Raw genomic sequence first — 16,666 nt, forward strand, 5'->3', positions numbered from 1 at the left:
AGGTTGAAGGAATGTATAACGGGACGTGAGTGGGCTTGTTGTATACNATAAGAAGAAAACAAAAAAATTGAAAAAAGGTCCATTCATTCCTTGGCCATTCCGTCGTCAAATTAGTAAGCAAAACGTGAACCAGGAAGATAAGAATTGTGTTTCCCGAGGTCAACTGTTCGGTCAGTCATTGGAAAAAGTGTGTCAACAAAGTCTACCGAAGCCTATATCGGTAAATAATCCATTAGAAATAGGCCTATCAATCGAAAAGCCAATATGTGTTTACCTAAATACTGTTATTACAGGCAATTTTAGATCAATTGTACGAGAAGGGACCTCATACCGTTGACATCTTTCGAAAATCGGCTACAACCAAGGCATGTAAAGAAATGAAGACAGCTTTAGATAAAAATCCCGATTATAAAATAGAAATGAAGCCAACTATTGTTTTGGCTTGTGTATTAAAGGTTCGTACAAGTGTACTTTATATGTTAATTATTATATACATTTTTGACTTGCTAAACGGCTTTTGAATATATTTAGTATTATGACATCATTAAATATAGAAATTTTGTATGTGGGATATGTATAATTAATGCCATAGCACGTAAGGGCCACTGAAAAAATATATATATTTTTTTCTTATACGCTACGTTTCTTAGAATTTCTACATTATAAATTCTATATATTAAATTATATATAATAATACATCTGTAAGTTGTTTTTATAAAGCAAATATATACATAAATTCAAATAAAATATTGGTCGTAGAGTTTATTCTCGATTTAATAAATTCTAAAATTTTGTAATAGTAAACTGCTACGAATAATGTGACTTAAATGTGCATTATCATTGTTATCATCACACAAGAATAATCTCTAGTGCTTCGTGTTTAAATTTTATTTGCTAGATTAGCGAGATAAAGCAGATGTAAAATAAGAAATTTAATGATTTAAAAAAGTATTATTTATGCAAAAGTAAACTGATATATATTGGCATTATATTGCATTACTGTATATTTGATATTTTAGGATTATTTGAGATGTTTGCCTGATTGTCTTCTATCTTCTAATTTGTATGAGGAGTGGTTAGAAACTGTTGATATTCAACCAGAATGGAAAAGAAAAGAAACTGTTACCAAGTATGATTTCCAATTATTTTTAATATATATTTTTTTATTTATTAAAAAAACTGACTTTCCATAGAAAACAATGGAGTTTAAATCATTTTAAAATTGATTTAAGGTAATGTATTATATTGCAGTTTGTTGAATAGATTACCCCCTCAAAATATTCAACTTCTTAAACAACTTTTGTGTGTTTTATGGAAGATAAGTCAATATTCTTCAGAAAATAAAATGACTTCATATAATCTTGCTGTTTGCATGGGCCCTACTCTGTTATGTCCTACTGATCCTGGAAAGTCTTTTTTGATGTCTGAGGTGAAACATATTTTAAAATATTTCAATTTATTGGTTTTGAAATTTTAATAAATCTTGAGATTTGTTATAGGATGTATCAAAAAAGACACCATCATTAGTGTGTTATCTTATCGATAATTGGCCAGTTTTATTTCACGAAGAATACAATCAAATCATGGACGAAAGGCAGGATTCTGGAGCGGAAGAATCTGATAGTTTTCACGGTGGAGGAGGTAAGTTCGACTATAAGACGCATTTTTTATATTTCTTTTAATTGTTAGAAATCAACGGCGTGTTTATATTGGCAGCCTAAAGCAATCTGTAATCATTACGAGTAGACCACGTGGTGCAGTATTCACCGATAATAAATATTTTCAGATGTACTGATCAGTTCAATTGAGTTTTGCTCGGTTACGGCTGGTGGTGTGTATTTTGGGGGTGTTGCTGCAGGAAGCACGCGGCAGGCAGCCCTAATAGAATCGTTTTGACTTCATATGTTTTAAATTTAACTTTACACTCCTGCACCAGCACCCCCGTATTAGACAGAACGACACCCCACTGGCTTAAATGCTGGTTAACGTTTAAAAATGAATATTTTTACTTTTAGTAAAATCAAATAATTTAATAAAAATAACGGATCATATAGAAAATTCTAGATCATTCCTATCTATAAGGCATATTGGAATATCATTATTTTAAAATGAATTTTTTACAGGTGGTTTCAGAAGAGATGATTCTTCAGTCGACAGTTTAGAAAGAGATTGTTTAGAAACGAGTGCGAAACTTTCGCTTACAAATATAAGCCGTGATTCTGGTCTAACTTTAAGTGACACACAATTATACAACGAAAACGAAGAATGCACAAAAAGTGTTCCCCATTTATCCTCAATCAGTGGAACGTGCTGTCAAGTTGTAAGAAGACGTAAGTTAGTTCGAACTGATAAAACACCAACCAAATGGTGTCACAGTATGCAAAATCCTCATCTGGCATCGGAAGATTCCTTATTTCAAAAGCGGCCGGCCCTTCATCGTAAAGGGAGAGCTCCATCTCCACCCATGAAACCACTCAAACCTTCATCTCCTCATCCCAGAAGATTGTTATACGGTCACAGAGCGGATCGTCACGCGGTATGGTTCGCAGCTCATTGCAGATCACCAGGATGGAAACGAAGTCAATCTACCTCCCACATCGATCTCATCGATTCGGATGGCGATAACACGCCTAATATATCCAGAAGCAGTTCACTAGTGCGCGATTCCTCAACCATGAAAGCCAACGCCGATATGAGGAAGCAAGAACAATTATCATTAAGCGCCAAAGCTAAACAATTATACGAAGAATCGGTACGACTCTATAACGAGCAATTAGCCGATACCCATAGGGCAGTATTGGTTAAAGTAGATAGCGAGGACAATTTAGATTCGTCTCCAAAAATACACAGATGCTTACAGAGGGCCGTCAGCGAGGGCACGTCGGTTCGGCTTCGACATTTGCCACCGGTTCACGTGAGTGACGCTCAATTGGCTCAACCATCCAGAAGTCGTTCGGAAACGTGCCCTAACGAAATCAGTTGGAGTGTTGCTCAATTAAGGGCAATGTTTGCGCACCCGCCACCTTATCGTCCCCCTCCACCTCCCGTCGTTAGAACTCTTTCTTTGGACAGTAAAAACAGCGAGGAGGAATCGTTCGTTTAAGTTATTTTTCCAACCGGTAACAATTGTACATTAATACTAACACATCCTGTACAGTTTTTTGTAAGTATTCAATTAAACTAAATTTAAAAGTAATCTAATTTTATTTTGTATTCTAAAAAAATAATAATAATACACAAACTTTACTAGAAATATTTAAAGTTTTTGATGATGTCGCAGACGAAGGTGTATGTACAATTGTCTGACCTGAATCCATAAACAATTTACAAACAGGTTAATAACGATAATCTTAACCTTGAATGGTTGTAGGTCGAGTATAACAGTTATATACAGTATAATGTACAGTACTATCAAGATAATTTTTTTTATTTAGTATTAGATTATTCCCATTGTTTTATAATTTAGATAAGAAAATATTCATTGTTTCGATATAATTATAAATTTATATTTTATCCACAACTTGAACTCAATTTAAACAGACATAAACAATAATTAAGCCCGATCTTTAATATTCAAATATCTATATGCCTGATTTTCGGCTACTCTTAGGATAATATATTATTTAATTTAATATTTAATTTTACATTTTAAAGAATAATTCTGTCACTAAACTGAAAAATTTGAAGCTTACATGTTAGTTTTTAAGCAAAAAAATATTTAATAACATATCATACACTTTACTACGAAAGATAATATTGAGCAGCGTATTACATATACGAATGTATATTTCGTCTTCGAAAATTATAGTAAAATAATAGATTAAAAAAAAAAGATGGCACTATATTATAAAGTACGATGCTCGTTGTTTTATATTTTTCGGTACGCAAGCCATCTTACATTTTGCGGGATATATCGAGAATTTACGTTAATATAAATATTTTACATCAAGAAAATGATTCTTTATGATAGACAAACGTTCCGCCAGAAATTTTTGCTTCTTTGCAAACTTTCCCTACCTGTCTGCTTAAAGATCTCGGCCCGCAACAAAATACTCCAACTCGTATTCTGTATACAAAATAAATAAATAAATAAATAATTAAATACATCGGCATTAACAAAAATGTAGTATTAAATGAATTCCACGTCGTTACTTTTCATAAATTTCGGTCCAATTTCTGAATACTTTCTTCCATTTCGGACGTCCGATATGTAATCTAGCCTCTAAAAGGCCGTACTGTTCACCGATCATACCCTAAACATTTGATAAAAATTGTATTTTAATGGTTTTAGTCAGAAATTTTTCCATTATTAGACACAATCATTTACCCTAACAATTGTTCCTATACTTGGACACGTTAAATATAACTGAATATCGAGAAAATCTGGTTTATTTTTATCCCAAAACTGTAAAAATAATTAATTATAATGGCTTATTTTCTGCATTAAAAAAAACAATTTAGTTTATAGTTTTGCTCACCGTTCTATGAAGATCGCAGAGTAGATCTGCAAACCATAGAAACGTTTCGATTTCTCGACAAACCCAAATAAAATGAAGTCTCTGCATTTTACCGACGTTCCCATCTACTCTACAACAAAAGATACACATCATTTACTGTACTGAACTTTCCCTACAGCTAAACAATCATTGCTGAAACTTATAATCACCTTAAGTAAGTAAGAATTGATACAAATGGAGTAACGCCTATTCCTCCGGCTATACAAATGCTAATTTCGTAATTCCTTACACTTTCCGAGTTGCTGCAGAATGGTCCATCTACATATAAACTAAAAATAGTCGCAAGTTAATTTTAAGACTCGTTATGCCGATAAAGTATAATTGTACTTAACAGTACCCGGTGACGTTACGATGAGGATTAACTAACAGTTCGGAGGATTTAATATTCAATCCACTAAAACCCATTTCTTCGAGAAGATGTCGTTGAAGGCTATCTGAAATTTAATGGTTTTTTTTTTAATTAAATCATTAATAAATACTAAAAATATTAACTGACTCACATGACCAATCTCCTTTAGTTCTTATGTGTAGAGTAAAACTCGGTTCCTTTTCGGTCGGGCACTGCAATTTTTGTTTATTATTTTAAGTTAAACACGATTCGATAGAAAAAAAAACATCAATGCCACTTACCGAACTAACAGTAAATGGATGCCATTCAAATGACGATATAGCTGGACATTGCAGTAAAACGTACTGTAATATATTACAGTACTTAATATAATTAATGCATAAAACAAATATATAAATATAATAATAATATAAAAACTATATACAGTAAAACCTGGGTAAACTGGAATCTCACGAACCGAATATTTTCCGTTTGGCAGGTTTCCGTTTTGAACAGGTTTTACTGTATAAATATATTGAAGTGAACTTCTTATCAAGATTTATTTCGACTCATATAAAGTATTCGGAGTGCATTTTAAATTTATAAACACACTTGAAAAATGATCTTATAATTTTTTAAAGTAAAAAAAAAAAAATGTTTATAATATCGTCTTAAAATGTATCAACATTTAAAGGATTATCATTTTAAATGGTACGCCTAATTCATTATTAATTGTCATCACTTATTCATTTTACTTGCTAAGAATGCAAAAATTGCTTTTTAAGTATCATCATTACTAGTACTAAAAACGCGTAATAAAAAGTGTCGTATGAACTTCAACTATGACAAATCTAATTTACTAATCGCTTCTATTGAGTGTTATTTAGTAAAATAGAGTAATTTTCTCCTCACCTGCCCCGGAAGTGCTCTAAAACCCGCTTTTAATAACCTCAATTCTAGAACAGAGCCACCGTAAATCCTCAGAGCGAGTACTTGAACGGCGGAACATCTTCGAATTAATCTTATGGCAACGTCAATTCCGTATACAACTAAAGCGGCTACTATCCACTTCCACGTCTAGAAAAGTAGATTTTATTAAAAATTTAATTCGTAATTTATTAATGTAGGGACCCCGTTATGGCCCACCAAATTTGGATTATTATTCTGACTAATTTTTCCCCAAGAAATGACCTAGACTCTAAGTGATAGCTTAGTTACCTCTCAGTAAAAAAATAAAAAAATAATTGAAGTTGGTCAAAATAATAGTCTAAACTTGGTGGGCCATAATGGGGTCCTACCTTATACATATATTTTTTTAATTACTTCGGAAGATTGTGGCACAAATACTGGCGCTTCTTTACAAATAGGATGATCGGCGGGTTTACTTAGCAAATTTTCTAAAGTAGCATTAACAGGGATGCAACCCGGAACATGTTTATCCACGTTACTTTGTTCCTTTAACACTCCACTAAAGAAGAAAAAAAAACAATCTTAATTTAAAAAATCTGTACTTTAATGATTTTAATGTTAAAAAATCGTTTACCCCATAGGATGACAAAACAATAATAGAAGAAACAAAATAAATAATCTGTGTGTAAACCAAAATAAATTGTAAAAAGCTGTCCTGTAAGAAAATAAAGTAAAAAAAAAATTATTATAAAAAATCCAAAACAAGAAAAAAAATGCCTTAAAAAAAGACTAAAAAATCATTTTTTCTTTGTTAGAATTACCTGATTCGCTTTAAAGATGAAGTAATTAATAAAAAAAGAATAACAATCATACACAAACCAGTAATACCAGGAACTATAAAAATAAAATGATTAATAAATGGATTTTTAAAAATTAATTTCATGTATAAAAACGCAAAAATGACTCATACCTGAACGAATAATCATCAGAAAAGAATTCTAAAAATAAAAAAATTGATTTATTTTTTAAAATAAAACTTTAGTGTTTATTATTTTTTCAAAAGATTTGACTCTCACCTCATATTTATAAGATGCCATATTTATTTCTGGGAAGTGGGGGTTGTAATATTGAGAGAAGTTGTGCGCGTTGACCACGTGTGCAGCTGAATGAATAACTGTACCAATAAATTACAAGTTATCAGTAAGTGTGCCTCTCCATTTACTGATTGAAAGCTGTTATTTATATATATATATATTTTTTTTTAAATAAGGAAGTGCATAAAAGCATTATGTAATATATGGTTTCTATAATTTAACAGTTAAAAGAATATATATATATATATGCTATAAGTTATATTAATCCCTAAATTTTAAAATGGGTCTAGAATAAATATAAATTGCAAGTCTCTTCGTGATGTAAATACTAAATGGGGGATGTGATCGAATCACAATTTGCATTCGTCACGTGAACATATTCCTATGGGACCAGTTAACGTCTGCATTTACACGTTTTTTTTCCTTCTCCCTACCCGCTGTTAAACAGAAAAGTTAGGTGCAAGTTCAAGGATAAATCCTTGAAAATTATATATTCTAGTGCAGATGTTGAAAGTTTAAAAAAAATCATGTAAAATATAAATAAATAAATAAAACAGTTTGAATATTACTCATATTTAAAAAAAACTAGCGCATTGTAATCGCATATTAATTTAAATCCATTCAGAAAATATAGGAATTTTAGTGCCGCCATATTGGTTTCAGACGACAGAAATTTGTGACATAAAATCTTCAGTATACTCAAATGGCAGATTACCTTATAAGCAAACTAATTCCTAGCTTGAGGCCTTCGAGCTCGAGGGGCCCCAAATAGAAATAACTGTATATTAAATTTCATTTATAAATATTAAACAGAACCTTCAACGGACCCCGAATTATCTGAAGATCCTAAGCGTCAAGTATGTTAATTTGCCACTGGATATATTGTATATCTATAGATATAAGCAACTATTATACCATTTATGGATAAATTTAAGGTATCTGTACATATGTATCATTAAATAAATTTAGAACTTAAAATATATTTAATATTTTAAATTTTTATTTAAAAAACAGCATAAAGCTCCTATCTACACTTAACTACTCAACTTTAGTGGCATCGGTGTCAGTTTACTCTACTTCAAACAGACTTCTACACGTAAATTGGAGTTTATTTCAATCATTTCTAAACCAAAAATATAATTAATTATCTTTAATTTTATATAATAAACTTTCTTCAAAACAGTAAAGGAGGGCATGAATATATATTTACAGCTGATATCCGAACTGAGATTTTTTTAAAAAACAAGTCACATGTATTAAATTGTGCTAAATCAAGTGTCTTTATCCAGATATACCTTAAGATCCTGTGTAAAAGCAGATGAATAAAAAATAAATAAATAAATAAATAAAATGATGTTTTAAGAAAATGTAATTCGATCTGACATGAAAGAGTAATAAGTGAATCTCCATATTCTTATTACTCGATTCAGAGAATCTATCCTCTTTCTTAAAAATATCAAGCAAAATTGTAAGTTTGTTCGTTGAAATTGCAGATTATGTGGTTTCAATGAATCAAGTTTGTGTATTGTAAGTATAGGGCGGAAGATATTAAAGTTAAATCATGCTAAAGTTAGATTTAATTAATTTTTTAAATGTTCTGGCGACTTTATAGTTAAATTAGCAATTACAGAGTTACATGATTCACTAAAATGAATAATATACCTCAAACAGTTGCATTAATTTTGTATCCTAATTGTGTATTGAGTTGTCAGAAATTGCAATTTAAATACTTAAACTGAATTAAAAGTACTTACAGAAATTGCAACTGTACTTAAATTGCAGCTGATGATATATCAATAAGCACAGAAACATTCTATTAAAATCATCAATAATTTGCATTAAATATAACAGAAAAATATGCACTGGATTGCAATTTAATGATGAGCTGCAAACATGCCATGTGTAATATTAAGTTTTGTATTAAATTATGATTCAGTCACCGTGCAGATGCAATTGAAACATGTTAAGTATTCTTGCAACAATAATGGGTCTAAACTGCGAGCAACGCATCACTTAACACAGTTTAGATGCAAATATTACCACTAATTACACAAATCGAATCGGAAATTTGCATAAGAATAGGGTTGAAGTACTGTATTGGTGTGGGTACATAAACATTGCGTTACCAACGTGGGTTTGGTAGTTAAGTTATATTAGTGCATATCATATCAATTTAGGGATTAATATGCATTAATTCAGCTTAGTATGCAATATAGAAAACGCCTTGAACTTTACTGAAGTGAGGTTACGCGGTTCTAGGTTTAATAGGCCACTAAACTTATCTTGCATCAGTATAGTGGGCTTTTGATTTAAATCAATTGTAAACAATGCAGTGCTGCCAAGCCATTAATTTATTCCTTAAAAAAATCATAGCGCCATCTGTTATACATTTCAACTATTAAAACTTTTCAAAAATATTTTAATTAAATTACCTGCAGCAATAACGATGGTAACAGCGCATAATATATGGAAACTTTTCCCGATTTCTATCCATATCTGTATACTTTTTATGGTAGTCTATTAAAAAATAAAGAGAAAAGAAAGAAAATTTGATAGGTTAGTCGGTTATATAATTAATTACATCAAAAACAATCTTTTTTTTTCCAAACATCTTAATGGCTTGATAAGCTTAAAAGCCATTTTCCTAGAATTTTTACACGAAACTTTATTACTTACTCCTCCGAATATAGATCTGAATATCGAAGTAACCGTCCTACACATGGGTAAGACAATGACGAAACAGTTGAAGTTCAGAACTGCAGCTGTCGCTCTAGATAAACACAAACCTGACTAAAGGAAATTAAAAAGAAAAAAGAAAAAAAAATAGAGTATTAGACTAAAACTCCAGTTTAAAAAAATATATATATTTATATATAATTAAAATAAAACTTGTTATGTAAGAACTTAGGGTTTGTAAGTAGGTCATATGACAATTTTCGTACCGGACATAATCACCAATATGTCAACAGCAACTCTCAAAAATGAATCACCATGTTCTTTCTTTTGCTTATGATTAAATGTGATCAGATGTAAACTTATCAAAGATCCCAAGCTAATTACACGTAGCTTGAATGAATACAGATTTGCAATTAATTATCATTTGTAAACAGCAATTAATTATCCCGATCGGATTATCATCGGAACAGTAATTAATTACCCAATCTTACGTCGTTAACGAGTGGCTTAACTTAAAGAAATTAAGCTAATCCGAATGATGATAATGACTTAATCGTAATTAAGCAGTGCGATTAGGATAGTTAACTTCAGTTATTATCTGAGTTAATTAAGCATCATCCGACAAGATAGTAATTATCCGCAATAGTACTAGTATCACGTAACGGTTAATTATCGTCGGGATAACGACTAATCATCCTGACCCAGATGCGAGTAGCAAATTATACGTGTAACCAGTAAAGAAAATAATTATCCTTATCGGCCTTTTTCAATACAAGACGATAAGAGAATGGGATACGAAACTGTAATTAACTGAATACTAACATCCCGACGTTTGCCTGGAGCAATTATTTTTTCGGCACCCGAAACCGGGAGACGAATTTGGGCGGGGGCTTTTAGTCGGTAGATTTAAAATTTGGACACAATTTCTTACGAGACTAAATGGGTTAAGGACATTGTGACAACGTCCTTTTGTCGAATTCGAAACGATTATCATTCATCCGTAGGAAAATGGTGCACAAAACTAATTATCGAATAATAAGGTTTAACATTTGCCTGAAGCCTTTCCGTTCTGAAAATTAACAGTTCTAAAGCAGGTCGTTATCTTCGTCGCATCCAATATTGGGGATTTACAAGGAGAGAACAGGACAAGAACCGGAAAATATCTTTATTAAATTTCTAGTCATTTTATCGTCGTAAATAGTGCAGCATTTGCTTGGTGTATATCCAAATTATAAATGATCCGATTATAGAAAAGCATTTTTTTCTCGATGCTGTTAAAATTTAGGTGGAATTTCGACGAATAAAATGGTTTAAGGACATCAAAACAATGTCCTCTTGTCAATTTGGAAGCGATTATCGTCCAATCTTCTTCTTCTTTTCAGATTTTTTTCCACGTTGGCATTCCTGATCTTTGTTTTAACCCCTTTTTATCCCGATCAAATGTTCGATCTGTGCTCCGTAAATGCTTTTGTTTTTAATAGAATTCTTAGAATTTTCATTTTTTTCCCTTTCACTCCTTCCTTTTTTATTATTATTGAAAAGTATATGTCGACCTTCATCTTCTTTTATTCCCGTTTAAAACAATCGTTCATTGATACAGTGACTTGTTATTATCTCGCCATTATCAAACTTGTACTCGTTATAAACGACTGATTGATATCTCGATAATAATGACATTTATTTCTCTATATAATAAGTGTGTGATTCATTAACCTAACGTTTTATAATCATCTGCGGATAACCGGATATTTCCAGTAGTGGAAAAGGATAAAGAATTTTCTATTTCGGGATATTAGAACCCTGATAATTGACAGATGTGCAGATGACTATTGATATTCTCAGATGATTCACACCACCCACGTGATATGATGTCAATAATTACCGTTTTTTTTCCGTAATTACCGCTTGTATGTAAATCTCAGAAAGCGCTAACGTAATATATTCATTCATGTGTCTGTCTGTCCGATTTTATATCTAAATAACAGCTCAAAAAATATGCAGATTTTGACGAAATCTTAGTTCGTTCACAAGTTTTGAATACAGCAAATTTACATTTAAAAAAAGAACGTGACTTTTATTAAGTGGGGTAATAGTTTTTCTTGTTAAGCTAATCTCTCAAATGAATTAAACTTGTATAAAAAGCTGGAGAGAATTTAAAAAAAAAAAAAAAGAAAGAAAAGAAAATTGCATCGTTTAACCTTCTTTTGACATTTACAGTCGGTTATAGAAAATTAACTCTCTTCTTTTCTCTTGTGGAGAGTTTTTTAATGCTACTTTTGTTCGTGCACTTGAAGTGAACTAATATATAAATTGAGCTCTCCCCATTCAATCCCTTTAACCTTGATGTTATGTATAGTAAATAAACGTTTATCTAAATGCCTTGGTGATATCATTAATTATAAATTGTTTCGATTTTTTATAAATAATTTAAAAGTAAATTCTAATTTAGAACGGAATGGAGAAACATTCCCAAATAAATCCAGCACAATTTTTGGGAATGTTTAAATATAGAAAATGCGAAAATAAATACAAACTCGTCACGGGTGTTGATATTAGAAATCATAACGGAAAGTAGAAAATAGTTTGTTAAAAGCAAAAATAAACAAATATTGTTTGTGTTTCGGAAGTGACCAGACATCATCATTACGTTATCAGTAAAGAAAGTGGACGGGGGCCTCCCAAAACTGTAAATCTCCCTCTCTGCCGTTTAGAGTTTGACTTCTGAAACAGACTTTTGTATCTTAACTGCGACCTCGTTGAACCACAATAACAATCTAACGGCCTTAAAAATCACCGACTGTACGACTCCACCGTACGCCTACTAAACTTTTATAAATATAAAAATATAATTAAGGACTTACTCCTAAAATCTGATGAAGATAATAATGCTCCGGTTGCCTTTTATAATCGTTATAAGTCGTCCAAAAGACTAAACTATTGATACCCGTCCAGAACATCTGTAAAGAGAATATAAAACAAGCAAAGGATGAAAGTTAGCAGACAGTTAAAACACGCTTTGGCATAATTCCAACATTTCCTATGTTACCTTCCTTTACCTGGATGTCAGCTGAGTGGCGATACAGAACAAAAGAATTATATATACTCACCACTAAAGAATATCTTTTCAAGTAAAACAAGCATCTACGCCTTAAACGGCTCCAACTACAACACATGGCGTTTTTCCTTTTTGCTAAAACGGTTGACATCGAACGTCCTTGCCTCTGCACGTGGTGTCAGGATAGCCCCAGGCTCCAGCTCCGTCTGCTGCACTTTCTCTCTGTAGACCACGCCCACGCTTTTCCCCGATTTGCTTTGCCTCCCCGAATTCGTTCGCCCCCGCTTTTTTAACCAAGGAGACTCTCGACTTTTTCAAGTTTTTCGTCGTCTTCTCGATTCTATTGTTGCACCTCTTCTATGCATTCTATGACCTCTTTCGATGCTTAAAAATTTTTATTAGGTAGTGAAGTGCCTGGCGTCGTCCATGTTTTCTTCTTCTTTTTCTTATTAAAAACATAAGCATGCCTTTATCCCTGTAAAATAGGCTATTTTCTTTAGGAAAATATGTATTATAGGCCACTTTCTTTTGTATAATTTTTAGAACGGGGTCAGATGTAGTAAAGTAAGGTCGTATCTTCTGTTCTATAATTTTAGAAGGGTCATCTGCACAATGTAAGGTCTTGTGATATAATTTTAGAACTGAAAACATGTTAGATCTATTCTAAAAATTTATTTAAATCAGAAGCTATTTTAAGCATTATTTCTTACTTTTTAGAATCAAGTTATAGAAAATAAAGCTAATCACAGTTGTGTAAATATTTTTGAAGTATTCTATATTATTTATCTTTAGAATCATTCAAACAGGACCTTTTATTATATAAAAATAAAAAATTAGTATATCAACTACTGAAAAAATGCTTAAAAGAATCCATAAATTTAGAAATTATGAATCATTTTTCTAAATTTAAAATCTAATAATAGCCATAATGCAGTAATTTTTACATATTCCATTTAATTTAAAAATCAAATAAAATATGTAAAAATAAAAATCATATAATAATTACTTTACTTGCATTTTAGGCAAAATAATTTTAAATTATGACAATATGGGAACAAAAAAGTAAAACAGTAAGGACATAGAGGTAAAAAGAATTAATTAAATTATGACAATTTATTTTAAAGTTATATTTTGTTGTGATTCTTAATAAATATATTTGATGTGGGATGAAATTCTAAAAATCAATTTTATAATCAATTCATTCGAAGAATAATGTATATAAATTTCAGAAAAATGTATTTTTATGCTCAAAAAATAAAATACAAGAAATTATAATTACAAAAATATTCAATTATAAAAATATTTACAATTTCCTTACAAATAAATATTATTTATATATATTAAAAATATAACTATTAACAAGTTTTTGGTTTCTTTACATGAATATATCACAATTTTCTTGTTTTAAATTATTTTTTAAATGTTTGCATAAATTATAATTTTATTTACAGTTTAAAATTCTTCTTGGAAAACATCTAATTTACTTGTAAGTATAGTCCATTATAACACTGCAGACCTGGCACGAGGTATGGTGATACCCTGCTGCTTCAGTTCCTCCAAAAACCTCAATATGACATCCAATTCTTCACGAAATCCTTCAATTTCTTTATTTTTGTCTATTACTCTCTGTTGCCATTTTTCTACTTCTTTCTTCAAGTATTTTGAATCTTGTTGTTTCAATTTAAATAAAAGTTTCTGTATTTCTTCTTCTCTACTTTTATGCCTAAGGGTAATTAATTTAATAATAATTATATATGTTTATATAATTTTAGAATTTAGTTTTATTGTAGTTTAGAATTTAGTTTTATTATTTAAGCAAATATATAATTCAGACTACATTTTACATCCTTTAAAAAGTATTTATCATGACAAAATGAAATTGAATGAGAGAAATATCTTCTAATATCAAAATTTATAATCAGAACACTTATCATTTTGAATTTCGGTGCATATTGGTTTATTATGAAAAAAATAATCTTATTTTTATCAACTTTTATTCACTAAAAATGCAATTTGATCTTTCATTCTAAAGTAAAGACATTAGCAAATGCTTTTAAATAATAAAAGCAAATAGACTAAAGCTGATAATTCTAAAGAGAGATGTACCAAACACTTAAAATTACTTCTAGGTAAATGGTTATCTTTTCATAGTATATATCTTTCTTGTTTGTAATAAAAAAAAAACAATACTATCTTTTAATGTGCAACTATTTGGTTGGTCATAAAAATATTTTATTATCTAGCCTAAGGCTAAAACAATTTAAACACTTAAGTATATTTATATAATAAAATGCATAAAATATCTAAAAATGTGTAAACAATAAAGTTCTTATCTTAATTAGAATATCTAAATCTGAATTTTTTTCTCTTCTTTAATAATTACCTTCTATCCAGAATCCTTATTTCTTCTTTTAATAGACTTATTTCCTTTTGTTGCTGGAAAAATAAAAAAATTATGTGAATTGCTATTATACAAAATTTAATTTACACAATATTTAAAAATACCTACAGGATTCTGAGAACTAATTATTCGATTTAAAGTGATATTTAACTCTTTAAGCTTGTCTTCCAAATCTGAGTTTCTCATTTCCAATATTTTAATTTTTTCTTTCTCCTCTTCATACTCTTCAATTTTTAATTTTAGTTGATTGATAATTATCTGAATAATACAATGGAAGAATCAATTATTGCATAAATATTTCAATAAATTATAAAAATTAGTATCATAAACATTTACTTCTTTTGTTTCCAATTTATTTGTTAAGTCAGCAATCTTCTGATAATCTTCAGAATAAGTTTTAGCAGATGAAATATTTTCTATCCAGGCTTGTTGAAGATGCCTGACATGTAATGTTTTTAATTGTTTGGCCTAAAAATTTTAAAAAGTTAAAAAATAATAATTATAATAATTTTGCATTTAAATTCTTTAATTTAATCTGAGAAATTAACTTTTTGAAGCTCTATTATAATTTTAAAATAGTCTTTAATGACTATTTTAAAATTATATTATCTTCTTCCATATACAGTCACACAGAACAAAACCTAGTCTCAGAGTCTTAGTCATAGAGCAAGGACTTCCTGGACCCCTAGGCTTATCACATTTTTAGATTTCATAATTAATGTGTAAATTTATTTTCTAGACTTTATAATTAAAATTTATAATTATATGACAAGAATTTATAACATAATTATATGACTCATTTATAATTAAATGAGAGGAAGAAGATGGGCTCATATAAGGGCTTAAGCCCTTATAAAGCCCAGCTTCTTCCTCTCATTGATCCTGCTTTCATAATAGAAAAAGATTTTCACCCTAAGAACAGTTATAAATTCTGCTTCATTGCATGGAATCTGTACTTTATTTTTTAAAGATTTAAATAACAATTTTTATTCCATTTTCAGATTTAAAATTATTTTGACTAGAAATATTACTCAAAAGCTAATGAATTTAATGAATTTGGATAAAATTTTAATTTATAAGAACCACATAAACATGATTAAAATACAGTATAATAATATATTAATTGTATTTGTTTGCCTTTTATGTTCTTTTTATGATGAATATTCTGTTTGTAATATGGAATATAAAGTTAAAATTCACTTGAAAATGTTTTGATAAAATAAATTTAATTTAATACAACATATCTTTCTAATTTAATTTTAAAAAAGATTTCAAATATTAAATTAATTAGCATAAAAAATACTTTTACCATTTCTTGTGATTCTTTTTGAGCATTTCTAATTAAAGTTCTTGCTCTAATTTCCGACTTTTCATGTTCCATCTTTAAATCTTCCATTTCAGATCTCATTTTTGATATCTAAATATATATAATTTAACAATGTTATTCTCAAGTTTTATGTCATAAATTATGTCAAAATTGATACTTTAATTCAAAATTTTTAAAATTTTATCAACCTTACCATCTCTTGCGTTTCATGCTGCGTTTCAGAAATTATACGTCCAGCTTCTTCTTTAACTTTCTTATATTCTGTTCTTAATTCTTCTATCTCTATTTTCAATTTTTCTGACTATATAAATAATAATTTATACAAAAATAAATTATTTAAAATTTTTAAATATTAAATA

At 29.6% G+C, this 16,666-nt stretch overlaps 3 protein-coding genes across 8 annotated transcripts in view; 1 reads left to right on the forward strand and 2 right to left on the reverse strand.

Moving 5' to 3' along the window:
• Positions 1 to 22: 22 nt before the first annotated feature.
• On the forward strand, positions 23 to 3,196 carry LOC111640356 (T-cell activation Rho GTPase-activating protein-like; the record flags this gene model as incomplete). Its single annotated transcript, XM_023386372.1, has 6 exons — positions 23 to 220; positions 294 to 455; positions 1,020 to 1,129; positions 1,252 to 1,429; positions 1,500 to 1,641; positions 2,124 to 3,196. Coding segments are annotated over 6 exons (1,770 nt in total), but the record flags the coding sequence as incomplete, so codon positions are not given.
• LOC111640339 (NADPH oxidase 4-like) lies at positions 3,186 to 12,783 on the reverse strand. Of its 6 annotated transcripts, XM_023386351.1 has the most exons (18): positions 12,632 to 12,783; positions 12,386 to 12,481; positions 9,525 to 9,638; positions 9,281 to 9,365; positions 6,831 to 6,928; positions 6,725 to 6,752; positions 6,576 to 6,648; positions 6,389 to 6,469; positions 6,169 to 6,313; positions 5,758 to 5,922; positions 5,148 to 5,210; positions 5,018 to 5,078; positions 4,855 to 4,951; positions 4,667 to 4,786; positions 4,479 to 4,587; positions 4,328 to 4,405; positions 4,153 to 4,253; positions 3,186 to 4,066 (listed from the first exon to the last, which is right to left on the reverse strand). In XM_023386351.1, the coding sequence occupies exons 1-18, from the start codon at positions 12,728 to 12,730 to the stop codon at positions 3,946 to 3,948; spliced, it is 1,734 nt and encodes a 577-aa protein (XP_023242119.1). In that variant the 5' UTR covers positions 12,731 to 12,783; the 3' UTR covers positions 3,186 to 3,945. The 6 variants fall into 6 exon arrangements, 4 of the variants coding, with proteins under 4 accessions (XP_023242119.1, XP_023242120.1, XP_023242121.1 ...); XM_023386352.1 differs by lacking the exon at positions 6,389 to 6,469; XR_002759258.1 differs by lacking the exons at positions 4,328 to 4,405; positions 4,479 to 4,587 and having other exon boundaries at positions 4,041 to 4,066.
• Positions 12,784 to 13,950: 1,167 nt separating this feature from the next.
• LOC111640357 (centrosomal protein of 162 kDa-like) overlaps positions 13,951 to 16,666 on the reverse strand; it is a 17,307-nt gene continuing 14,591 nt past the window's right edge. The window contains exons 5-10 of the mRNA XM_023386373.1: positions 16,501 to 16,608; positions 16,290 to 16,397; positions 15,317 to 15,448; positions 15,089 to 15,238; positions 14,963 to 15,015; positions 13,951 to 14,302 (exon numbers count right to left, since the gene is read on the reverse strand). Of these exons, the coding sequence (XP_023242141.1) occupies positions 14,080 to 14,302; positions 14,963 to 15,015; positions 15,089 to 15,238; positions 15,317 to 15,448; positions 16,290 to 16,397; positions 16,501 to 16,608 (774 nt within the window). The 3' untranslated portion in view covers positions 13,951 to 14,079. The remainder of the gene's footprint in view (positions 14,303 to 14,962; positions 15,016 to 15,088; positions 15,239 to 15,316; positions 15,449 to 16,289; positions 16,398 to 16,500; positions 16,609 to 16,666) is intronic.

Source organism: Centruroides sculpturatus, unplaced genomic scaffold, assembly GCF_000671375.1.
Source record: "Centruroides sculpturatus isolate CEXI.00-Female unplaced genomic scaffold, Cexi_2.0 scaffold1321, whole genome shotgun sequence".
Taxonomy (NCBI): domain Eukaryota; kingdom Metazoa; phylum Arthropoda; class Arachnida; order Scorpiones; family Buthidae; genus Centruroides; species Centruroides sculpturatus.

What these genes read in the sequence shown, in the direction of transcription:
- LOC111640339 (XM_023386351.1), bottom strand. Translation starts at nt 12,730, where the DNA reads ATGTCAACCGTTTTAGCAAAAAGGAAAAACGCCATGTGTTGTAGTTGG. An exon ending in TGGCATCTTATAAATATGAG is followed by an intron (nt 6,753 to 6,830) that starts GTGAGAGTCAAA and finishes TTTTATTTTTAG; the next exon opens with AATTCTTTTCTGATGATTAT. An exon ending in TTGTGCCACAATCTTCCGAA is followed by an intron (nt 5,923 to 6,168) that starts GTAATTAAAAAA and finishes CTACTTTTCTAG; the next exon opens with ACGTGGAAGTGGATAGTAGC.